The following is a 25,602-nucleotide window of genomic DNA, read 5'->3' on the forward strand; positions in this document are numbered from 1 at the left end:
TCATCAGTCTTACTTATTTCCTCTTCATTAGCCAAAGGTTTCCTTCCTTCCTCAGACTTATCCTACTTGATAGCCCCAAATGTAGCTGCATCAAGATGAAGGCTTTATTTTTATTATCAAATAATGTTCTTAATGTGTAGTAGCTTTTTTCTTTATTACAACCTTTACAGCAGGTTTCCAAGAAAAGGTTATTTAAAAATCGCTAGAAATACTTCTATTGTTTCCCTCACTGTACTGTTTTGTTTCAACTTCTTTTTAGCAGTGTTAAATCAAGAGAAATTCGACTTACTGATAATCGGTAGAGCTTCCCTTTCTTTTCCTATTACAATCCATTCCTGAAGTGCTAAGGGAACTGGAGATCAAGTCAGCAGGGTCGGGTGACATGAAGTCACTAATCGTAGAAGATATGTCCATCCTTTGGTCTGCCATTGGATTGTCTAAAATTGGGGAAAAAAAACAAAAAACAAATAAACAAATCACCACCAAAAAAAAATCACTGAATTAATAGGAGCAGAAACTTACATAATCTTAACAAGAAAAAAAAAAAACCTCAAAGAGCATTCACAAAATCCACAAAAATCAAAAGTTCTATTATTTCCTTTTGCCATAAAACAGATAACAAGCAATTTCTCCTCTTCAAGCTACTCATGTATTGAATATTGCATACAAACCATGACCATTCTCAAAATACAGTGCTTGAAAAAAAAAAAAAAAATCATTGGAATGATCTTTAACACCTCCATCACAGCAGACCCCACAAATAAAAAACTAAAAACCCATTGATGGTCTAAGACAACTAGTTAAAGGCGCAAATGAATCTAATTAGCTTTTTAATCCAAAACATACATCCTGTAGACCACAATTTATTATATTGTTGAAAGAACCCTGTGAAAAGCTTATTTATTTTAAATGGCATTAGCTGTGAAATAAAACACTTTACCTGAAAGGCTGTCTTGGAAGCCTAGATCAACTTGGAGAAAGATGATGACGCTCAGCCTGAAGCAGTTGATCACCTTAAAACTCTTCTGTGCCTCATATTCTGCTAGTCAAGTACTTTCAAAAACCTGAATGTGAAGAAAACCAGCAAGCTTAAAAAACACATTCAGAACAAGTCTGTTTGGAACAATTGTTTTAGACACAGTTTACAACAGCAAACAGATGTCCTCTATTCAAGGATCAAATATTAATTTACTTATAAGGCGTAGAATCTTTATCCAACAACAAAAGGGTTACACGTTGAGATGTGGATCTCCAACGGACCAACATTTGGAACAGAATGATCACTTCAGCATCACTTGCTTTTGGGCCCTGCTTATATTTTTTTGATCTTTGCATAAAACCCCTCCACTCACCAAAAATGATCAGATCTGAACACATTTGTTGTCAGATGCTACCAGAATGAGTCAAACTGCTATTACAGTGCAAAGGACAGACTTCCCTTCACTCCTGGCTGCCTCACTTTTAAGGTGGCCATAGCAGCACAACAGTTCAGGCTAAGCTTACTATTTTATTTTTCCTTGTAACAGCAGTTGGCATTTTCAAAAGAAGGGGGATTAAACACTCTTCTGTTTTGCAGGCTTCAAGTGCCAAAGAAAAGCCACACCCCACACAGTAACTCCACTCCTCAGCTGTGTCTCCCAACTAGACTGGCTGCTCTGCAGGTGGACATCCTTCCCTTCCAAGTTTCTGTCACAAAACAAGTTTCTTAGAAAAACTAACTACGCAAGACCTAAAAACTGTTCTAAATCTGCTTCTTGCAAAAAAACCCAAACCCCAAAAAACCAAAAGAAACAAAACCAAAAAAAAAAAACCCAAAACCAAAACCCAACTTTCAAAGTCTTTTGGATTCACTGCTTTCTGGTAAACACAGCTGTGAACATTGTGACTGCCTTTCCAACACACCATGACAGCAAAGCCTCCCAATTACACAGATCAGCAAGCTCCCATGACACTCTCACAAGTCTGCAAGTCAAACAACCAGTATTCTGTCAACACGACCACATTATAACCGATTCTACTGAATCACATATAGAGACATGTTAAGACTTATAAGCCAACAGAAACCTCAGAAAATCCAGAGTCAATGGTATAATTTTCTTTAGCAATTCCAAAATAGAAAATCCAGAATTTACTTCAAATTATCTAAATGGCTGGTTCTGTTATGATAATAACAGTCAGGATCACAGCTCTTAAATCTGAGGTCAAGCAAGTCAGGTGCACTGTCCAACTCACTTGACTTCCCTTTGTGGTCCTTTCTCAAAAATAAAAAAGGGGTCAGGTATCTGTGAATGTGTGGACTTACTGGTACAGGCAAGTTAAGAGGTCAGCTGACGAAAGCTAAATCAGTACAAATTTAAGTCAAACTATAAACTGCCATTGAATCCATAACCATTGTTTATCTTACAAGGCTTTCATTCACACTAATACAGTTACTTGTAGATCAGGCCTTACTTTATTCCTACATCAGCTTTTTACTAGCTCTCTGCTTTGTCTCTCTTACACAGTCATCCAACAACTATAAGCTTGGTCATATTACTGTGGTTTATGAGATTACTGCAGTTTAATTTACAAGCCACCAGTTAAACCACAGTCACAGACCATTTCTCTGTGCTTGATTCAGATGCAAAAACGTTACCTTCAACCTCAGTTGACGTGCAGAAGTTAGTTATAGCTAAACTTAGCGTGGCCTGTGGCTAAGCCCTGTGAATCAAGTGGAGAAAGCTACTGTCACACCAAACTACCTACAATGCCACTTTTTACTCTGTCTAATTACTGTGCATCCATGATTCAATCTTGGAACACAATATAAAACCCAAGCACTGTATAATGCATGTAGTAGAAACAAGCAGTTCCTAAAGTTTTTGGCCCAACCACTCGCAATTAAGTTTCAAAAGCTTCTTAACATCTCTGTATGTGAGTGTATTTGTTGAACTCATTTTACTACTTAGTATAACTTCATGGACCACTTATGATAACCTCATATCTGAGGTTGGAATAAGCTGAAATTAAAAGAAGAAAAAAGGGGGAAAAAAGGATCTGTAAGTTTAAAACAGCCCTCTTCCTTTAGCAGTGCCTGCAAAAGTCATCATTTTACCTTAATAATTAGAATACTGCATAACTTACTGATGTGCTTTAATGCAAAAAGAAAAAAATGCTTTGTTCCTCTTAAAACAAAAATTGCAAAGCAGTTCAAGACAATTTCTTGAAATCAAGGATCCATTCAACTGTGCTGCTATTTTAAATTATAATCAAGTGTCTATATTTGATAGTTTCAAATCGGCTATTTTAAGCATCTTGACCATTTAGGCAGAACAAAATTACATAAAAACCGAAATTCTCAACTTCTTGTCAAGTCAGCCCTTTCTCTACCATGTCCCAAATGCTCATCCCAGTTCTAACAACCACAATCCTACACTTCAACATTACAGGAGTTAGGGGTCAAGCATGTCTCTTGAAATGAGGTTTAAAGCTAAGGAAACGTCGAAGCAATGATCAGAGCAAAAATCAGCATGCCCCACTCTAACAACAGAGAACGGCTGAGAGAAACGTTTCGTTGCAAGGCTTTCTTAAAATTCTGAAAATATGTATCTTCTATCTTTTCAGCCTCCAGTTGCTAGTTGTTCAATGGTTCAAAAAGTCCTCTAAGAAAATAAGCACATTACCCATATATAAAAAGCAAAGTTCAGATCTTCCATTTATGATGCCCAGCCTGTTGCCAAAGCACTCCAAGGACCTACTTGCAAAAATGCCATGTAGTCCACTTCCTGATTAAATTCTCCTGTAGATGAGAATCAGATGATATTTCGTCATTGTATTGCATGACAGTGTTTCTCCACAGCCTGTTTGGGACTACTTCCTTCAGGATTCCCCTGCCTTGCATTCATCCTTTCTCCAATCCCTTTAACAAGGCTAATGAGACAGTAAAAACGAATCTTACTGTTCATCCCTTAAAAAAAAAAGTTAGATGACACGTGACTAGCTTAATCATGCAGCAAAGCTGATCACGAGTACATAAACACCTCTGAGCAAATCAAGGTCAGAGCTAAAGTAGGTCAACTACATCTGCCAAGCACCCATCTGGGAGTCAAGACCTCTTTACACAAGCACCACCAGTTTCAGTTACCCCTAGGCAAAAGTCAACTATCTCCAACACAAGTTCGTATTTATTCTAAAAGAAACGCAATTCATAACTTTATGAATCACAAGTGTCTTATATCTTAAAAACACTATTTCAAAAGGACAGAGGAAACGGTGATGTGGTTTCCTTAAGAGGTAATTGAGAAGATACTCATTGTCCCTACGTGGAACGACTGAACCAAAAACAGCTACAGAAAGGAAATCATATGCTTCCTTTCACAGAAATATTCCACCTCCAAAGTTAATTCTCACAGCATGAACTAGCAAGAGACAGAGGAATAGTATTATTTATCTTTACTGTCGGTATCTCTTCAAGAGGTGTTGTAGATGTACGCACATTCCAGATGTGCGCACACTCAGTAATGGTGGAAGATTCCTGCTCAGCAGCACAAGGACTGCAAGCATCCCTATGTTGATTTCTAGATGCTTCCCAGAACACAAGGGCATAGCTGTTGTAGGTAACAAGTAGTTCCTACATCAGAACCTTTATCATTAGATATGCTGTAGGAATCAAAAGAAGATCCTTGAACTAAAGCAGTGGTATCTTCCTCTTCCTTCAGCACTTAAAAAGCAGCCATCAGAATACTTCATATTTGCCCAATATATTGATACTGTTTTGTTTTAATCACACATTTGTGTTCTTTGAACTCCCTAATATTATTCGCAAGAACACTCTGTACTCCCAGAAGATTAAAAGCTCTGTGGCGTCCTCTCACATGCAGACACATCTCACCAGAGCCTCTGGAGCAAAGTGATTTTACCCTGGTTTGCTTGTTGAGGTCATCCTTTTATCACTCACTCATCAGCATGTTCACCAACCACAGCAGCCTACAATCTGAGATTTGGAACTCTTCCCGACTCAAGCTCTTAGTGACACCAGTAGATCGTGTTTCAACCCTATCCTTAACCTCACAAACAGGGCAGCAGGGATCGAACAGCCTCCCGCACCTCTCCCGTTAGCAGCTGCTGCAACCCAGACCCTCACAACATGGGTTGCACAAGTATCCCCAGCTCTGAGGAAGGCAGAGGCACAGCCTTCAGAAGCTCAAGCAACTTACTGTCCAAACAGCTGCTCTGCATCTTTCCTAAGGGAAACGTAGCAGGCTGGAGGGAAGCATCTCATGTATTTAAACCAGCCACAAAGCTAACGGATGAATCGTTTCGACTTAGGGGGAAAAAAAGCTCCAATAAACAGAAGAACTCCTCCACAGGCAAAATGAACATCTTTCAGCTCTAGGGAGTTAATGTAAAGGCAGTTTCTCAATATACTGCCCATGTGCACCCTACTACCAAAACCAGGTCTGTTCATTACCAGGGTCTCTGAGAAAAGACAGAATGAGCCACACCATGGCACGAACCACAAAAGTCTTCTAGACTGTCATAGCAGTAACAGAGCCACAGAACAATATTCTGAATTTTTTCTTGTTCACAGAGCACTGGGACTTCCAGTTCAAGAGGGGCATCAGACCCCACCTCTCCCTGCTTAGAAGTGGAACCACTTAAATCTTTTATGCACAACTATTTTAATAAAGGTCTTCTCTGCTGCTCCAAAACCAAGGATAAGTGGTAACTGAAATAATCTTATCTTGGGGGGCTCACAAGCAGATCCAGGACCCCAGCAGTGTCTAACCAGTGCTCACTAAAGGTGAAGCACCACTTCCCTCAGCCGGCTGGCAACATTACTCCCAGGAGGCTGCTGGCCAACTCTGCTATGAGGACACCATTGCTGACTCAATGACCCCCAAAATCTTTTCAAACTATTTTCCAGTCCACATGGAGCTTTTCCTCTCTGGGTGCTGGACTTGGCTTTTCCCTTTGCTGAACTTTGTAAGGTTCTTTAGAATGTTCTTGGCAACCCTTTTCTCTGGCCTGTTGAGATCCCTCTGATCAGTAGCAAACCCTTGTGGTGTATCAGTCATTCCTCCTCATTTTGTATTGTCTGCATCTCTAAGCATAAAGCTTCAGGCAGGAAAGAAAAAAATGGAAAAGAGGCTGATTCTCAAAAGAGAACCAAATAGAATTAACAACCCCCAACAATCCTAGCGCATGCCATTCTCTTAGTGAAGCAGACAAATGTTTTCTTCAAGGCTGGTGTAGTCCCAGGGCAGTTCTGGACCATCTTCACAGCACAAAATGGAAACTGGAACAAAACCAAAGCCAATCCATGCTACTTCCAGGAATCAAACCTGTTTACACCAAAAGGGGTCTGTCTGCATAATGGATGACCTATTTCCCTCCCTCGTAGGGAACGGGTACATCCCTCTACTGATACAGCTAAAAGTCTGGCATACAATTCTACAGAACAGTCACTGGGTCTGGAGACTGCATCATCATCAGAGACAGCATCCTGACTAACTGCTTGACCCTCAGACACAGGAGATTTCATTGCCTCTCATGTCTCAAAATCATTTTCCTCTCTATCTATTCAGTGAATCCCAGCTAAAAGACTGCTTCAACAAAGCTTCCTGGTTTGCAATCATTTTTGAAAGCTTGATCTAGTATAAGCTTCTCATCATCCAAGACTAGACCTTTTGAGCTCTTATTCTTTGAAGTAAGGTTACATTGACCTATTCAGATATTTCATTTTGGGCCATGAAAAGGAAACATCACCTGGGAACTAATCAAGCCCCTGTGAAAAGGTGGTGAAGCGCCCTCCTGGAAATCAGTACTTACAAGGGGCTGTTACCAAGGAACTTGGCATGCTTCAATAATCAAACCTCCAGTAAATGTATTCCACAAGTTTCCAGAAACTGCTTCCACAGGGAAAACAGACCTGCCTTTCTTGGAAGACCAGGTTTCAAGGGATTTCAGCAGCTCATCTACCAAACACAGCTATTATGTACACACGAAGCAAACAACAGCTGTCCTATAGGTTTCTAGAAGCAACAAATACAGGTCCTCACATCACCAGATACTGCGTGTAACTATATCAGTGCTGAAGTTAAGCTCAGCCACAGTGGCCAGAATGAGAGTAACCATTTCAGGTGTTTCTACTCGAAGCAGGAACCAGAACTTACTCACAACTGTGCAGACATGTTACTGGGTACTTTATGACATTTTGCAGACACACCAAGATCCCCACAGGTGTTCTAGGAACACATTTTTAGATTCCATCTCAAATGTCAAGGAGATGGATATTTTTAGGAGGCTTTTACAAAGAAAAGTACAGCTGTCATACAAAATCTGTAAGACAACAGACGATCTCCTACGAAGAGTAAGAAAAATTAAACTAAGAATTACACCCAGGTATAACTATCAACACAAGATCCACTCTCAATTAGCATACTCTGTCATGCTTTTGGATGTCTTATTTCAACAAGTCCTCCTGGTCAAAAACCTCCAGTTTGATTTTACTGGAAATGGTTACAAACAAAGTGGAATAAAAATCAGTTATTCTGAGAATGAATTTGTAGGAAAAGGACTCAGCTCAATGTCTTAAGCGTCTTACTTATTTAGAAAGAAAAAATAAATCCAAACCAACTTAAGGACAATGCTACAGAAATTTTTTGTTCGCACAGCATCTCAGAATTTCTGTAATGTAAATTATAAAACAAAATAATTATATTTTAACATTTAAAAATAGGGTTCCCTCATGTTAAATGCTGGTAAAGTAAGTTCACAAAATCTACGTTAAGATGTAGTATTTAATATTCATATGTTCCAGTCCTTCAGAGGACTTCGTGCATGTGTGGGAGGGAATAAAGTATTATATTTTCAGCACTGGGCAGGGGGGCAGCTTAAAATTAATAGACATCAGAAACTTTAAAGTCCCTTGGGCCAGCTATCTAATTCTGCTCTTTTAACACCAAAATCAATTATTCTTCTATTAATGACAGATACATACAGAGTTAAGATGAAAAAAAACCCAGACCTACTCCCTCCATTACCAAAACATAAACTTAGTTGAAGTTCTCAAACTGAGTTTCCAAGCCAGGTCCAGCCTCCAATATGTGAGGGGTATACTTTCACAACCACCTAAGACAATCTTTGTTCATCAATCCTAAAGCATCCCAGGGGTTTGGAGGGGTGTGTGAAGCATGCGAAAGAACAAGGGAAATCCATCCAACCATGTGAGTATATCAATTATCCAGCATTAATATGCTTTAGGCAAAAACTTAAAGTTATTGTCAACCTCTTCAGCAGCCCGTCTACTTCCAAAGTGCTTTGATCAGAAACCTCAAAAAAACCCAAACCAAAACCACAAAACAACAAAAATCCTCCCAGTTGAGGCAGCAGTGGTTCTGTGAAGCCTCCCAAGTTGTACACACTGCTTCTGATCTGACAGCAAAATAAGATATCTTATCTTGTGCTGTAACGTAATGTCTACTTCAAAGCAAAGTTTTTTAGAAAAACTAGCACTTTTTCTTTATGAGACTGTACCCAACCTGGACTGACATTTCCAGAGCAGGAGAAGCACAAAAGACAGCAAGTAGATAAGCTATTAACTCACTCCTCACATTTACACAAACAGTGGGAATTTACAAATCAGTGCATCTTTAACTCACAGCTGGGGATCCCTACCTTTTGTACTTGCAGTCCAAAAGATGCAGCTTTCTGTTCCAAGATTTCATCTGACTCCTAAATACAAGTGCTAGTTTACAGCGCACAAATGCTTTAGATATTAGTTTTAAGGATATCTTCACCCTTCAATTATCCAAACTGAACAAGCTAAGTTTCATGCATTTAAACATATATCTTCTAAATTGGAGCTTATAAATAAATGTCCCAAAACCTAACTGTTCATTTTAAGTATTATTATGACCATGATATGCTCTGGGCAGATTTAATTTCCTTGCTGTAGCTAAGTGAAGCTCCTGTATCCTCAACGCTTTGGCAAATATTCTGTAGTCCATAATCTCCAGAGATGTCTTTCAATGGCAAGAAGGCAAAATCCTCTTGCAAAAAGTTCTAAGAAATGTGTCTGAATGAAACAGGGATGTCATCCAGAGGGATCTGGACAGGCTGGAGAAGAGGGCCTCTGAGAACCTCAGGAGGTTCAACAGGGCCAAGTGCAAAGTCCTGCACCTGGGTTGGGGCAATCCCTGTTTTCACTACACGATGGGTGATGACAAGATTGAGAGCTGTCCTGGAGAGAAGGACTTGGGGGTGCTGGCTGACAAGAAGCTCAACATGAGCTGGCAACGTGTGCTCGCAGCACTGAAGGCCACCCGTACACTGGGCTGCATTAAAAGAAGCATGGCCAGCAGGTCGAGAGAAGTGATTATGTTCCTTTATTCCTCTCTTGTGAGACCTCATCTGGAGTACTGTGACCAGTTCTGGAATCCTCAGCCTATGAAGGAGCTGTTGGAATGGGTCCAGAGGAGGGCTACAACAATGATCCGAGGGCTGGAGCACCTTACCTATGAGGACAGGCTGAGAGAGTTGGGCTTGTTCAACCTGGAGAAGAGATGGCTCCGAGGAGATCTTAAAGCAACCTTCCAGTGCCTGAAGGGGGCTATAAGAAAGCTGGAGAGGGACTATTCATAAAGGCTTGTGGTAATAGGACGAGGGGGAATGGGTATATACTGGAGAAGGGCAGATGTAGACTAGACGTTAGGAAGAATTTCTTCACTGTGAGAGTGTCGGGACACTGGAACAGTGTCAAGAGAAGGCCAAAGAAAGTCATGGGCAGGGAAGTGCCAAGGGAAGCCATGGATGCCCCATCCCTGGAGGTGTTCAAGGCCAGGTTGGATGGGGCCTTCGGTAACCTGATCCAGTGGGATGTCCTTGCCCATGGCAGGGGGGTTGGAACTAGATGATCTTTAAGGTCCCTTTCAACCCTATTCCATGAGTCTATGAAATACCAGTCTAGCAAAACACTTTCATTTACTTTGCAGGTAGAAGACCCCATTCTAATACATAACCAGTCGGATGGGTGATTTAGCACACCACAGAACCCATTCTACGATTTCTTCTTCAAGCTTATAACTACTGCTTGTGCTTCAATGTAACTTTCAAAAGGATGTCTTGAAATTTCAAGCAAGAATATGCTCTACCTCAACCCACTCTTCTCACTGGCAAATCACTATTTTAGTGCTCCAGCTTCCAGTCACCAACTCCTTGTGTGCTTCTGTCAGGTTTGCATTTTCTCCTCCATTCCTCATGCTGGAGTGTTGTAGGCATCAAAACTAGACAACACATTTAAGCTCTGGCATGACTAATAGTACCCAAGTAATATTTCCTCATTTGACTTCTAAAGACCATGCATTCAGCCATTTTTCAGTTTAATAGGTTGAACCACCACCCACTTCTTTTAGTCTCTGAAGTGAATTTCATTAAGGTCACAAACCTACTTTCCTGTATTGTCCAAATACAAATAGACATACTGCATACAGTCGATTCTGTTTTCTAGTCGTATTATTACTACAACAAACACAAATGTATTGGGCACGTGTGAAACCTTTCATTCAGAGATCCACTGCTAAACAAGCTGCAGTTAAAAACATTATATCATCAGGGAACAAAGCATAGAAACAAAAGGGGAAAACATCACAAAAAGAAGCGTATTCACAATAGATTATATTTATACATTGTACTTTCATTTCCAGTTTTGCATACTCCCTCTGGTCCTGCTACATTCCATCTCTGGCTAGAAGAAGCCAACCCTGCTCTCAGCACTCTGCCAGCCTGACAGAAAAAAGTTGACAGGCTGTCAGTTCCCCTTCAGTTCTAAAGTAAGCCTTGGGAAAAGGAAGATATTCTCAGCCTGCCTGGAACCAAGCTGGGGTATTCCCCATTCGGTTCCCTTCTACTGTATCCTGAAGAACACACATCCCTGAAAGGTTCATTTTTTCCCACTGGTTTCTTAAAAGCTATTTTTTACTTAATTCTACAGAAAATCAGCTGCCAGACACGTATGTATCGTATCCATATGAATGTGAATATTTCTTCCTTCCAACTATCTCAGTACTATATTAGAGGCTCAGCTTCATTTTTGACACTGTAAATATACTGTACCTCTGGGGCTTTTTAATAGGAAAACATCACAGCTTTTTATTAAGTAGATAAGTAGGTAACCTGCTAAAAGAAAAAAAGCTGCAGAAGAAGATATAATGATGGCACAGCTACTGTATGTGTTAACAACATTTATGTGTAGAAATGGACAAACATACAACAACAGACAATTATTTATAAACTTCCAGTTTTAAGAAAATAACCCATACACACACACGCTCATGCAAATGGCTTCAGCTACTTGTAGGGAGTCTCTGATATATGTGGAGCAACAATAAACATGACCTTAAATAAGCTCAGCAGCCTGGTTTCTTGAAGTCTCGCTATTTGCTAGTTAAATCCAAATCAAACTAGTAAAAACTGACACTAACAATTTAGACACAAACATCAAAAAAAGATACCTATGTCATTTTCGGTCTTGTTCAGTGCTTCAGAAATAATAACCTTCCCCATTCCTGAAATCCTGTTTTTTAAATGAACAATCTGCTGTTATAACAGGGAAAGGCAGCGCTTCAGAGTTATGACAGCTCATACTGTGGCATTATCCAATATTCTCCTCTCCAGAGAGATTCACATAAAGCAGTTAGGAACTGCAGCAATAGTGAGCACTGAGAAGTAGGGCAAGTTCCCAACACCCACCCAGGGCCAGCACGAATACTGATACAGTGCATTAGGAGCACAATTGCTAGAGCTGAAAACTGTCCATTCAACCGCCCAGCCAACAGTTGGGCTCAGTACTGCCACAGGACAAGGCAAGCATCACTGCAGGATGGCTTCTACCACTCTCGCATCACATGTTCACCCATTTCCAGTGACTATGACAAAGTCCCTCACCAAGACATTAAAAGCAAAGTTAGATATGTCATCATGCCACATACTGAACACAGAAGTGACACACTCTTGGCTGCTTCTGTGATAGCACTAGGTACGTTTTATGTTTCCTTATCTCTTACACAGATAAACTGGAATTTCTGTGCAACGTGACACATCTCCAAGGTGAGTCCCAAATACCCTACAATGCACACTTCGCTAAAGCAAATAGCTAGGAAATTTTTGCTTCCGAGGCCTTGTAAATCACAGCATGCAGACTAAGACTTGGTGGAGCAAATCAAGTGATAATTTAGGGAGAAACCAGGCAGAATATTTCCTTGTACATTCACGTCCAGAGAGATAAGTACCTCAATATCAGCTACATGGCTTGGAAAAAGTCATATTGATCTAGCTCAGGACAAGCATGACACACTGTTGAAAACCTCACAGCTAAGTACCACAGAACGGCCCATACAATATCTTAGTGCCATCAAAGGGGTGGCTTCACTCCCTTATTTCTTCTCTTCCTTCTCACTCATTCCCCCAGATTTCCCTTCCAGTACTCCAGCTCAGACTTCATACAGTCCCCAGTGCCTGCCTGTACAGTGTGTCGAATCAAAGTGTGCACGAGGTTGAAAACTAATAACTTGACAGAAAGCATAGTCTTCTGGGGGGTTAGCAGGCTCAACAATCCTACTGAAAGGTGAGATGATATCCAGTACCAGAGCAAAGCAAAGGGACAAGACATGCCAGAAGAGGGGAAGGATAGCGAGTGATTAAAACATCCCTTTTACATCTCTTAACCTCTAATCCCTGCGTGGTTTGAGCAAGTCAAGGTGTGCCAAAACCTTTTTACTGATCCACACCCGCACTGTGACATTTTCTCTGCTCAGGAGTTCAGCCTTTTGTGAATGACAAGTTATGAACAGAAGCACATTAGAGAAGCATCCCTATCCACTGTGCATTCACTGCTTCAGCGGGAGTATAGGCTTTATCATCTGGAGAAAGCCATACAGCGATAGGAAAGCCCTTTGCAGAAATGGCAGATGAAACATATTTCTTTTTTTTGTATGTCTGTACATTAAATGTTGAGGTCGAACCACAAAAACTTCAAACCTGTGTCGTTCAGCTGCCAGAGATATATCTGGTTGCATGCATTTTTCCAGGCAGGTTTTAAATATATGATTTCTAATTTAAATCACAGCCAAGTTTTAATGCATACTTTTACATTACAAGTGCAACAGAAGGAACGTTCTAAAATTGCTGTTGTATTCATAAAAATGGTTCACATTAGCAAATCAAGACAGCCATCAATAAAGGCAGAGTAATGATCAGGGAACACCAGCAATTCACCTAGTAGGGTCTTTATGCTATGCAGATGTCTTGACTGTTACAAAACAAAAAATTAAAAAAAAAGAAAGAAAGAAAAAAAAAATGCAGCAAGTTGGGAACAACAGTGTATCATCCACAGGAAAAAAAACCCACAAACCAACCCAGATAAAAAAATCCTGCCAACATCAAACGTGGGTTAAAAGATAAAGAAAACTTGCTCAAAACCAAACCCAAAACCAAACAGTGCCACACACATGACAAAAGGACTCCTGGTAAAACTGAAAGTTGATTTTATTTTTTTAATAATAGGGTTTGCTTGGATCAAAGATCCACCCATGCAACAACTCCCTTCCCCTCCAGATGAGGAGGGGATACACTACAGAGCTAAGGGACATCTGACTAACAGTTGAAAACAGAAGTTTTTCCAACCCATTGTTTTATTCCAAAAGAGAACATTCCTCAACCTACGCAGTCTGATCCCAAAGGATGTAGAAAGGATCACTAGACAGTTCACATTCCTCCATAAAAAGTTTAAGTAGGTTTAGATGATCTTATTTCCGCAAGTAGCAGGCTTGTGCCAAATATTAATAATGCAGTCCCTTAGTTACCACTTACAAATGCTAGTAATTATTTACAGCTCCTGAACAGTAAAGAGGACTTGGATATCAACCAAAAAATCCACTGCAATTAAATTTATTAGAAAATGGAAAACCTTCCAGTTTCACTCGCTGGAACAAGACAGGCAATGAGTTTTGCATAAGGAACAATGAAGTAAGCTAGCACTCTTCAGCTTAGAAAATTTACAGGACCAAGGTCTACAAAAGCATCAAATGTCACACAGACATCAAACAAAGCTGGGTTGAAAGGTTAAAAACAACACAGCTCTTCACACATGAGGTGGCAGGCTGTGAAAACTCTCTGCCAAATAACAGGCAGGCCAGAAGTTCATGGGGCTTCCAAAGAGCGGTAAAACCAGTTCATGGAAAGGAATTCTCCTTAGAGTTACCACCACATATGGCTTGTGAAATCCTTGAACTGAAAATAATGGTGGCCCATTATGAAAGAACATATGCTTGCCCTAATCTTGACCAGGCAAACACTCAGAGCCACTGCTCAAGACAGGACTCTACAGGAATACTGAATCTTCATTATGGCATGCAAGAGTCACTCCTACCATCTTTCAGTAGTAGCAAAAGAACATCATCTCAATTTTTAAATATTTGGAGAAAGCCTCTACTTAAAAGAATGACATAGATGGAAGAGGTGAGACTGTGCCCAGCAAGATGGAGCAGATCCTCCTGGAAACTATGCTGAAGCACGTGGAAAATAAGGAGGTGATTGCTGACAGCCAACATGGCTTCACTAATAGCAAACTGCGCCCGACAAACCTGTTGGCCTTCTAGGATACGGCTACAGCACTGGTAGATAATGGAAGAGTAACCAACATCAACCTCACCACAAGACGGATGTTGAGGCTCTGGAGCGAGTCCAGAGAAAAGCAACAAAGCTGGTGAAGGGGCTGGAGAACAGGCCTTATGAGGAACGGCTGAGAGAGCTGGGGTTGTTTAGCCTGGAGAAGAGGAGGCTGAGGGGAGACTTATTGCTCTCTATAACTACCTGAAAGGAGGTTGTAGAGAGGAGGGTGCTGGCCTCTTCTCCCAAGTGACGGGGGACAGCACAAGAGGGAATGGCCTCAAGCTCCACCAGGGGAGATTTAGGCTGGACATTAGGAAAAAATTCTTCACAGAAAGGGTCATTGGGCACTGGGACAGGCTGCCCAGGGAGGTGGTTGATTCACCTTCCCTGGAGGTGTTTAAGGCACGGGTGGACGAGGTTCTAAGGGGCATGGTTTAGTGTTTGATAGGAATGGTTGGACTCGATGATCCGGTGGGTCTCTTCCAACGTGGTTATTCTATGATTCTATGATCACCTACCTGGACTTGTGTAAAGCACTCAATGCTGACATTATTGTCTCTAAATTGGAGAGACACAGATCTGGCAAATGGACCACTCAGTGGATAAGGAATTGGCTGGATGGCCACACTCAACAGTTGTGGTCAATGGCTCAGTGTCCAAGTGGAGACCAGAAATAAGTGGTGTTACGCAGATGTCAGTATTGTGATTGGCACTGTTTAACATCTCTGTTGGTGATACAGACAGTGGAACTGAGGGCATTCCAGCATGTCTGGCAATGACATCAAGCTGTGTGACATGGTCAACATGCTGGAGGGAAGGGATCCCATCTAAAGGGACCTGGAGAGACTTGAGGGGTGGGCCTGGGCAAACCTCAAAGTTCAACAAGGCCAAGTCCAATCTCCTGCACCTGGGTCAGGCCAATCCCAAGCACAAATACAGAATGGGTGGAGAATGGATTGAGAGCAGCCCTGAAGAGAAGGAATTGAGGGTGCTATCGGATGTGAAGCTTAACATGAGCCGGCAATGTGCGCTTGCAGTCCAGAAAGACAACTGTATCCTGGGCAGCACCAAAAGAAGTGTGGCCAACAGGTTCAGGGAGGTGATTCTGCCCCTCTGCTCTGCTCTTATGAGACCTCACTTGGAGCCCTGCATTCAGTTCTGGAGTCCTCATCACAGGAATTGTTCATAGAATCATAGAATCACCAGGTTGGAAAAGACCCACCGGATCATCAAGTCCAACCATTCCCACCAGTCTCTAAACCATGCCCCTCAGTACCTCATCCACCCGCACCTTAAACACCTCCAGGGAAGGCAAGTCAACCACCTCCCCGGGCAGACAAGGAGCAAGTTGTTGGAGCAAGTCCATGAAGATGATGATAACCTTTCCTGGGAAGAAAGGCTGAGAGAGTTGGGCTTGCTTAGCCTAGAGAAGATAAGGCTCCGGGGAGATTCCAGTGTTTAAATGAGGCCTACAGGAAAGATAGGGAGGGGCTCTTTATCAGGGAGTGTAGAGATAGCATGAGGGGTAACTAACTGTTCTAAGCCAGAAGAGGGGAGATTTAGATTAGATGTCAGAAAGGCATTTTTTCTTGTGAGGGTGGTAAGGCACTGGAATAGGTTATCCTATGGTGGAAAACTGGTTGGATGGCCGGGCCCAGACAGTGGTGGGAAATGGTGTGAAATCCAGCTGGAGGCCAGTGACAAGTGGGGTTCCCCAGGGCTCAGTGCTGGGTCCAGCCCTGTTCAATGTCTTTATCAATGACCTGGATGAAGGCATCGAGTGCACCCTTAGCAAGTTTGCGGACGACACTAAGCTGGGTGGAAGTATTGATCAGCTGGAGGGTAGGGAGGCTCTTCAAAGGGATCTGAACATGCTGGACCCCTGGGCAGAGTCCAATGGCATGAGGCTTAACAAGGCCAAGTGCCGGGTCCTGCACTTGGGGCACAACAACCCTGTGCAGTGCTACAGACTAGGAGAAGTCTGGCTAGAAAGCTGCCTGGAGGAGAGGGACCTGGGGGTGTTGGTTGACAGCGACTGAACAGGAGCCAGCAGTGTGCCCAGGTGGCCAAGAAGGCCAATGGCATCTTGGCTTGTATCAGAAACGGCGTGACCAGCAGGTCCAGGGAGGTTATTCTCCCTCTGTACTCAGCACTAGTGAGACCACTCCTCGAATCCTGTGTTCAGTTCTGGGCCCCTCACCACAAGAAGGATGTTGAGGCTCTGGAGCGAGTCCAGAGAAGAGCAACAAAGCTGGTGAAGGGGCTGGAGAACAGGTCTTACGAGGAACGGCTGAGAGAGCTGGGGTTGTTTAGCCTGGAGAAGAGGAGGCTGAGGGGAGACCTCACTGCGCTCTACAACTACCTGAAAGGAGGTTGTAGAGAGGAGGGTGCTGGCCTCTTCTCCCAGGTGACAGGGGACAGCACAAGAGGGAATGGCCTCAAGCTCCACCAGGGGAAATTTAGGCTGGACATTAGGAAAAAATTCTTCACAGAAAGGGTCATTGGGCACTGGAACAGGCTGCCCAGGGAGGTGGTTGATTCACCTTCCCTGGAGGTGTTTATGGCACGGGTGGACGAGGTTCTAAGGGGCATGGTTTAGTGTTTGATAGGAACGGTTGGACTCGATGATCCGGTGGGTCTCTTCCAGCCTGGTTATTTTATGATTCTATGATTCTAGTGTTTGATAGGAATGGTTGGACTCGATGATCCGGTGAGTCTCTTCCAACCTGGTGATTCTATGATTCTATGATCCAGAGAAGTTGTGGATGGCCCATCCCTGGAGGTGTTCAAGGCCAGGCTGGATGGGGCTTTGAGCAACCTGATCCAGTGGAAGGCATCCCTGCCCACGTCAGGGGGTTGGAACTGGATGATCTTTATGTTCCCTACCAAATCAAATCATTCCATGATTTTATAATTCTATGAATACTCATAGTGGAAGTGTAAAGCATACAACATCCTTAGGAAACCTCTCTAGGTTATTTCTGGTAACTGCCCTGCAGTTATCACTATAGCATCACCTTAACACCAGGTGGAAGATTTAAATCCAGTCAGTACACACGGGGTTTAGCAAGGCAAATACAAAAGCTTAGCTTATCAGAAAAAATAGTCTAATACAGGAAACAAGACTTATATGTCAGGTATCTACTTTCATAAGTGGAATTTCAAAGCCAGTTTAAACAACTAAATCCCTATGCAGTGCCTAGAAATAGTAGCACTGAGCAGGGAACCATGTAAAAGTCAGTAGGCACCACCCACCCAAAACCAACACTCAGGACAACCATCCCTTAACTTCATTTCACTAAGCACTTCAGTTAATACAAACAACTCTCCACTCACCTGAAGTCTTGCCTACATTTTGAAATTGAATTCCAAATCATTGAGCAAATCTCATAATTCTCATCTAAATAGGCTAAAGGAGCCAGCAAAGCGGAGAAGTGTTACTGATAATACATGGGGAAAATCCCAAACAAACATGCTTAGAATAGAACAGAAAATCACATATTTCAGAGGATTGTATATTAAATACTAGATATAAATATTTCTGGCTTTTTTCACAGTCCTATTTTTCTGCAATGTTCACTTCAGAACACGATCTGGAGTCTCAGGCACTATTATGCCATGATTTTACTAGAGAAATAAAGGCTCTTTTTGTATGTGGTTTTGCCTCAGTCACTCACCTGGTGCGCAATTGCAATGTTTTTAAAGGATATCCGCTAAAGCCCCTTCAGCTGTCTTCTAGGGTTCCATCTCCTCTTCCATATGTATTGAATTTATTCTTTGTCCCTAGAGGCACAAGCTTAAGATTATATTCAATAAATTCTGAGGTAAAAATATTTATCTTTAGTAACTTAACCAAGGTACGTTAAACGTCCCTTCACTACCTTCATGTTAAACCACTACATCTTTTTCTCCTAAATACGGACATCAACACATCAGACTGCTCTCTGTCTTTTGCCTCAATCAAACATCAGTTCTTGAAATGTTGTTCTTACACAAGTTATTGGTATTAAAACTTGATGTTCTTATTTCAAAATACAAAAGCTGTAATTTGCCCCCCTTAATTAGTAAGATTATAGATCAAAGGTGAAGTTTGTTTTGCTTTTCAGTACTGCTGGACAAAACTCTTCACTATTACATTTTTTCCTATGCCTTAAAGAATAACAATAACATAATAGCCAGTAGTATTTGTTAAAATACCTTTCCTTAACTTTTGAGTTAGGATTTGAAATAAGAACATCAAGTAAGGAAAGGTTGCAAGACTCTATAGATGGTCCCTTCCTCTCTGGTACAAGTTTTTCCGGCCCTCCTGTTCCCTGACAGTCTGATTAAAGCCGTGTGTCCTTCAGTTTCCTTCTACTCAGGCACATTGCAGCTAGAGAAAAGTACGTGTGTTTAATCTTAATGCTGATATCAGATTCGTTCAGATTTGTTCCCTGCTGTGATCATGTTTTCTGATCTCCTCTGCAATAGGAGGAAAACTCAGCTATTTTATACAACAAACTGATATGCTGCAATTCAGGCCAAAGTTTATTTTACAAAGATATCCTGGAAGAACTGATAGATTGCAAGAATCTGTTACCCTCCTCCTACCTTTACTGTTCCAAAGCTTAGTTCCTCTTGTTCAAAACTCCCAACTTTTCTAATCTGGATTTAAATAGGGCCTTTATCAGCTACTAAACCTCATTTTCTCTTTCCAGGTAACCTCACCAGGTCATTAACTGAAAGGGAATTGCTTTTTCCTCCTTTAACTAAGTTTACCTGCATTTGTTTTATCTCCCACTGTGAGGTTGTGCTTGCAAAACACAGTTCATCCTCTCCGCTTTTCTGAGTTTTCTATAAACATTTTATGAAGTACAAGAAAAGTATTAAAACTATGACATAATTAACATGATACATAGCTCAAACAACTTTTGACTTCTGTGTTTACCAAACAAAAACATCATTTGACCACGTCTCTCTAACACTGCACTGGGAGCTGCCAATCAGTAACATCCTCCCGCTCTCAGCCCCTTCACACATTTGTCTTATCAGTGAGATATACAGATGTGTGACGGTTCAGTAGCAACTTAGAAATGCATGTTTTCCTTAAGCAAGATCTTGCTAAGCCACATAGGCTTTCGGAATGACTACTAAACAAACCAACCTGTACCACTTGGCTCCCTCGCCAGTGAAGGTCTCCTCTGCCATCATATAATTGATACTGATCCCAACCAGCATAACAGCACGGACAATGCCAAGTGGAAATTGCCAGAAACAATACTACTGACTAGTCCTTGCTTAGATCACAAACAGTAATGTATGAATCAGTTAGCTAGTTTGTTTAATATGGAGCTACAGGGATTTTTGCAGTGCAGCACAGACCTCTCTTTGGGAGACTCATGTGACAGAATTCTTACACTTTTTTTAATTAGATGAGAAGTTGAAAATCTAAATGTTTAACCCTTTGTAACTGAAGTGTGACTGCAAGAGTTGTTAACCTCCTAGCTTCACCTTTCAGGTGTGTATTCCAATATATCACTGGCACTTACCTAAATCCACAGTGAACTGTTCAGAGACCCAAAACAGATTAAAACTAACACTGCCAAAATAATATTTAAAAAAACCTACAAGTCAAAGTAGATCACGCTATGGTGATTCGGAGGGTTAAACAAGTACCAGCATTGTACAAAGGAGAGGAAGAGATGGTGAGCTCAACAGTAAGTGTACATATAACTCACCTAGCAAACACACAGATTAACTTCCATGGGGAAATTATATCAAGAATAAGTCCACAAAACTTCCAGTGCAATAGAAGTATTCAAGAAGCAGTCTGAAAAGTGGTACTTTTTTTTCTGAGTTGCTGCTAAATAAATTTACTCATTTTATAGAATGCTCTTTTATTGACACCTGTGTTTAAACAAATCAATCTCCAATACACAGGAACACAGTCAAGGAAGAACCTGTACGAATGCTATTCAACATCCAAGTAATTTAGGTTTAAGAAACCTTCTTCTGTATTAGAATAGCACATAAAAACATCAAAAATATAATTGTACTGAGATGACTGATGTTTTTTGACTGAGCAGTAGGGATTTAATGACTGAAAAGATAAACAGAACACAAGAAGAGAGAGCCATCAGGAACTGACTGACCGCCCCTCTTAAGAGTGGAAGAAAATGATTAGTTCACATGTGGAAATGATTGTGATGAGTACACTTTTGGAAGGACGTGCGGAAAATATAGAACTACACCATGAAGAATGACTGAAGAGAAACTTGCACACTGCTGCCAAATAAAGACCCAGACAAATTACATCATAGGGAGGAGTTAAAAGGATATGTTGTGTGGTATTTGAAAGTGGAAAACTATGCTACTTCACTACAATGTGCAATTAGATTTGCTAGAAAGGGACACTAAAATTAACTCTCTTTATCCCTAATGTTTCTTCTTTAACTAGAAATCTGCTAATACGTTAAGGTTATTCCAGGTATTGCAAGTCCACGAAAATTCCTTTACCTGCTTCCTGAAATCATCTGAAATTCACCCTTCAGTCTCTTCTAAAGACAAACCTCAGAAGTTGTACCAATATTATTCTCCAATCTGGTTGCCAACACAGTATCATTCCAATACATCACCACCACCACAAAACACAAACACACACAAAAGCAAACAAAGCACTCACAGAACTGAGACACAAGGATAACAAAACCCCACAAACAGGCTTTAAGGGAGAGGGTGGAATTAATAAATTTTTGGGGGTAAAGAAATTCAGAGACCAGCTGGGAAACCAGTTACCAGGTTTTCCAAAGTTGCAAAACTAAGTTCAGCAGAAAAATGGAAAAATAGGTTTCACTGACAAATAACAGAAACCAGTACTTTTCCAGGTTTGTCAAGGCACAACCATCATTCCACTATGTTTGTGGCTACAGGAACTAGCAAGCCACAGAAATATCCTAAAACTAGGAGACGAGTCAGATGACTGACAAAATATTTATTTTAAAAAAGCAAGAAGTATGCATCTGAAAGCCGTGCCAAAGAAGATTACACAAGTTTTACAGCACACCATGAATGAATCTGTGAAGGCTCAACTACTCGCCTGAGAAAATCCTGTTGTGTTGCTTTTGGGGTTTTTTTTGCCAAAACAGTGCTCAGAATTCCACTAGAATAACTTAAGCATTTCAAGGAACCTCAAAAGTCTTGTAAGGCTGGATGATGATCACTTAACAGAAGGTTAACGATATGCTAAAATGCTAGGACTCTCATGAGATACCAACAGGACTCACTTTTTCCTCCCTTTTTTACTGCTTGGAGGTTTGGTTGGTTGTTTTTTTTTTTCGCTGCTTCTGAGTTGTGCAGCTATTTGGTGCTTGCTGCTGTTCATACGCTCTAGGAAAAAAAGGTCATTAATTCATTTAAGTAGAAGGCACAGATTCTCCTTTCATCTGCTCACTTAGACCTTTCCTTACTCTCTATTTATATTCCAAATTAAGTTCAAAAGTTTTCATCAATCTTCCTGAAATGTGTAAGTCACAGCCACACAGAAAACAGATTTTCATGTCACTGAACACAAGGACAATTCTCCTGAACGGCTATTCAAAAAAACCAAACTAAGGTGCCAATATTTCTCTAGAGGGAAGCATGAGTAGGTTTCAGACAGTTTTCTTTGCAGAAAACAGAATATATAGATAAACCGACAACAATATGAGAACTATGCCAAGTTAGAGAATCATTCTTGAACTGAAGTTCAAGATTCTTCTAAACAGACAGTTCCCCTCCCCGAAAGTGAGCAGAGGTGTGCACAAGTAATGGACTGAAGTCCAAACCATGTATTGTATAGGTGGAGAAGAAAATTTTCTTCCTTTTAGTCTTTCCTGTATTCCATTTCCTCCAGATTTCCTGGCAAACCTAACTGGAGATGTTGCTGGGTCCCTGCCATCTTCAGATAAATTACCAGTTTGACAACAACTTGGCCGTGTGAGCGTTCAGCTCCAGTAAAGTCAAGTAATCATAGTGAATGAGTTCCTGAGAGATTTGTATATCTGAAACACTTCTATATTTGTTCATCTGGAAACCCAGATGCACATGGGCCAGTAAGGGAAGACAGTCAGAGGTCTGGGCGAGTTACTCTTTCTTGTTATGGAAAAGATTTGCAATAATGGCACAAAAATTAGCAAAAAGCTCCATTGTGTAGCTCCAGAAGGGAAAGTAAAAAGTTGATTATTTTTCTGGCTTCTGTGTATCAGTATAAAAGCCAGATATTTGGGTTTTTCAAAATTATGTAGATTTATGAAAGAAATGACCCAACACAGCTTAATCCAAAAACATTCTGCCATAAATTCATTTACATCAAGGTTGCAATGACATAATAGCGCTCTTCACACTTATGCCCTCTCTCACTTCTCCTTCAGGACTACTCAATTTGGAATTGTGCCATTTCCTAACCTATAAAAGAGCAAATGTTCATGAAGGCACAAGGCGCATGGTATCAATGAACTGAGTAATCCTAAATCATTGTCTGGGGGAAGCAGAGTTATCCTTGGGCCACAGCAGATTACCCAGTCCACTACCTCTGCTCAAACACATATGCCATCACTATGGAGCAGAGGGACAGGATCCATTGATGGAAACGGTTAGCCGGGAAGGAGGTGGAGATTCACAGAATCAGAGAGTCACAGAATCGTCTAGGTTGGAAAAGACCCCCAAGGTCATCGAGTCCAACCACCAAGCTCACACTGCCAAGTCCACCACTAAACCATGTCCCCAAGCACCACATCCACAGTGCTCTCAAATCCCTTCAGGGATGGTGACTCCACCACCTCCCTACAGTTCATTGCATTTTATAATTATAATTTCATATTTCTGGGTATAAGGACTTTAAACATAAGTTGCATCTAGAATTTGAAGAAAACTCTTCTTTTTTTGTAAAAAATAACTTGGAGAAGTGAAGCAGCAGATGTATTAAAAGATCAAATCATCATATCATAGAATTGATGAAATTTTTCATGATTCCATTTCCCATTCGATGGTAGCTACTTAGTCCACAGCAATCCAGTTCAAATGATCATAAAACTACTGTCCAACTATATCCATCTGCCAAAGGACATTGCAAAGGATTCATACATACATCACTACAGGACAAACTGCTAGGCATCAAAACCAGAGAGTTATTCTTGGCCATAGGTTTTTGCTTTTTGTCATGCCCAAATACCTGAGCATAGCCCTGGTGATACTGCCCTGAACACCGGCATTTCCCACACACGTCCTGGGAAGTCTCCAAAACATCATCAATCAGACTAGAAATCTTGAGAGGAACATATACATAAAGGACACAGTCAGAAAACATGCACAGTGGCATCAGCCATATACAGTTGTTAAAATTCACTCTGAGCTGTGAAGTTGATAATCTCTACCAGGAATAGAAAAGTAGAAATATCCGTTTCCACAACAGCCAACTGCTGTAATGTTCTCCTATTTTTTTTTCCTCTCATCATCTTATTCTTGATGATGACAACAGCATTAGAGAAAGATGAATAAAGAGGTACTCCAGCTAAGAAAACAAATCAGGCATTTACCATGGAAAAGTCCCATGGTCAAGACAGATAAATTAGGACAGGAATTACTTCATTCAGCAAATAATGCCAAATACAGTAATTGAGAACTCTCAGAAAACCTGATCACACCACATGTGTCTCGGACATCGGGGGAAAAAAGTCATCATGCACAGCCCTAAAGTGTGTAAGAGAGGTGAAACAGAAATTTTCAGCACAAACACAAACTTGCATAAACTCATTGCTCTTATTTCTCTCTTCCTATTAAATACAGGAATATCCAACTGTTTGCCTTACGTTTCTAAAATACAAATAACTTCCGAAACTTCTAGAATTTGGACCCAAACTACATGGCAAGGATTTAACAACATTTCGAACAGATGATTTTTTTTTAATGGTTGGAGAGCACTTCAGGCAACGCTGCTTTTACCTGACAAGTCCCTCTAAGAAATTACTGAACTGACTTGACAGGTTTCCGAAATAAACTCTACTATTCAGTGGCTACTTTGGTCATTGCAGTAAAAGAGTAACTTCAAATAGGAGAAATAAGATAAATTTTAAAAAAATAAAATAAAACATTTTTATACAGAGAAACAATAGTATTTTCCAAGCTATATATTCCATGCTTCTCTTCATGCACGATTCTTTACTAAACATGGCACTGTAAAAATGAAGGGCTGCATCTGACATTTAAAATTTCCTAATTTCACATAAGATCACTAGAAATTAAGTACTTAGTAAAAAATATTAATCAAAATAGAAGTTCCATCAATGCAAATTTTTTACAGCTTCTAACATCATAAACTTAACTTAGACTTCGAAATTTAAGGTAATAAAACCTTTTCAAAACTCACAAAACTGTAGTAAACTGGCTATAGATCAAAACTACAGTATAATGTTACTTTAGGACAGCAAGTTTGCCAAGTGTTCTGAAGCTTTATCAGCTCATTAAGGAAAAAATAACAAGAATCTAGACACCAGAGTCTCCCAAGGTCAAACTTAAGTACGTTTCTGGATTTATGAATTTGGGCCATATCCTAAGTATAACACCAAAATATCCTTAAGTACATTCACAGCACAGTGTTAACATTCACTTTTTTCTATTAACTCAGTAAATTCATTTAATCTATAACAAGCCAATCTGTAAACACAAATTCAAAGATTACATGAAATGGCTTGGCAAAAAAACATACTGGGAAAGGGAACGGAGGAATAAATAGGTGTCCTGTTTGCCAGTCAACAATTCTAGAACTGCAAACTGGAAAATCCAACACGGTCAAGACAAGGTCAGAAAACACACTCTAACAAACCCGAAAGACTAACATCTGCGGTTTTTTGCAATATGTTCCCAGAACTTATCCCTGAAAAATTACTAGGCCATTCAAGTCTACAGGCAAAAGAAATACTATTTTAAAAGATTATATTA

General features: G+C 40.7%; 1 protein-coding gene across 7 annotated transcripts in view; it reads right to left on the minus strand.

Moving 5' to 3' along the window:
• BMAL1 (basic helix-loop-helix ARNT like 1) overlaps window positions 1-25,602 on the minus strand; it is a 57,955-nt gene that overhangs the window by 26,282 nt on the left and 6,071 nt on the right. For 6 of the 7 annotated variants that reach the window (XM_069857533.1, XM_069857531.1, XM_069857528.1 and 3 more), the window contains exons 2-3: window positions 941-1,064; window positions 290-437 (exon numbers count right to left, since the gene is read on the minus strand). In XM_069857533.1, coding sequence (XP_069713634.1) covers window positions 290-429 — 140 coding nt within the window. In that variant the 5' untranslated portion in view covers window positions 430-437; window positions 941-1,064. Of the gene's footprint in view, window positions 1-289; window positions 438-940; window positions 1,065-3,737; window positions 3,901-25,602 lie in introns of those variants that run through there. The other variant, XM_069857530.1, reaches the window with a different exon arrangement.

Source organism: Phaenicophaeus curvirostris, chromosome 5 (genome assembly GCF_032191515.1).
Source record: "Phaenicophaeus curvirostris isolate KB17595 chromosome 5, BPBGC_Pcur_1.0, whole genome shotgun sequence".
In the NCBI taxonomy this organism is placed as follows: Eukaryota; Metazoa; Chordata; class Aves; order Cuculiformes; family Cuculidae; genus Phaenicophaeus; species Phaenicophaeus curvirostris.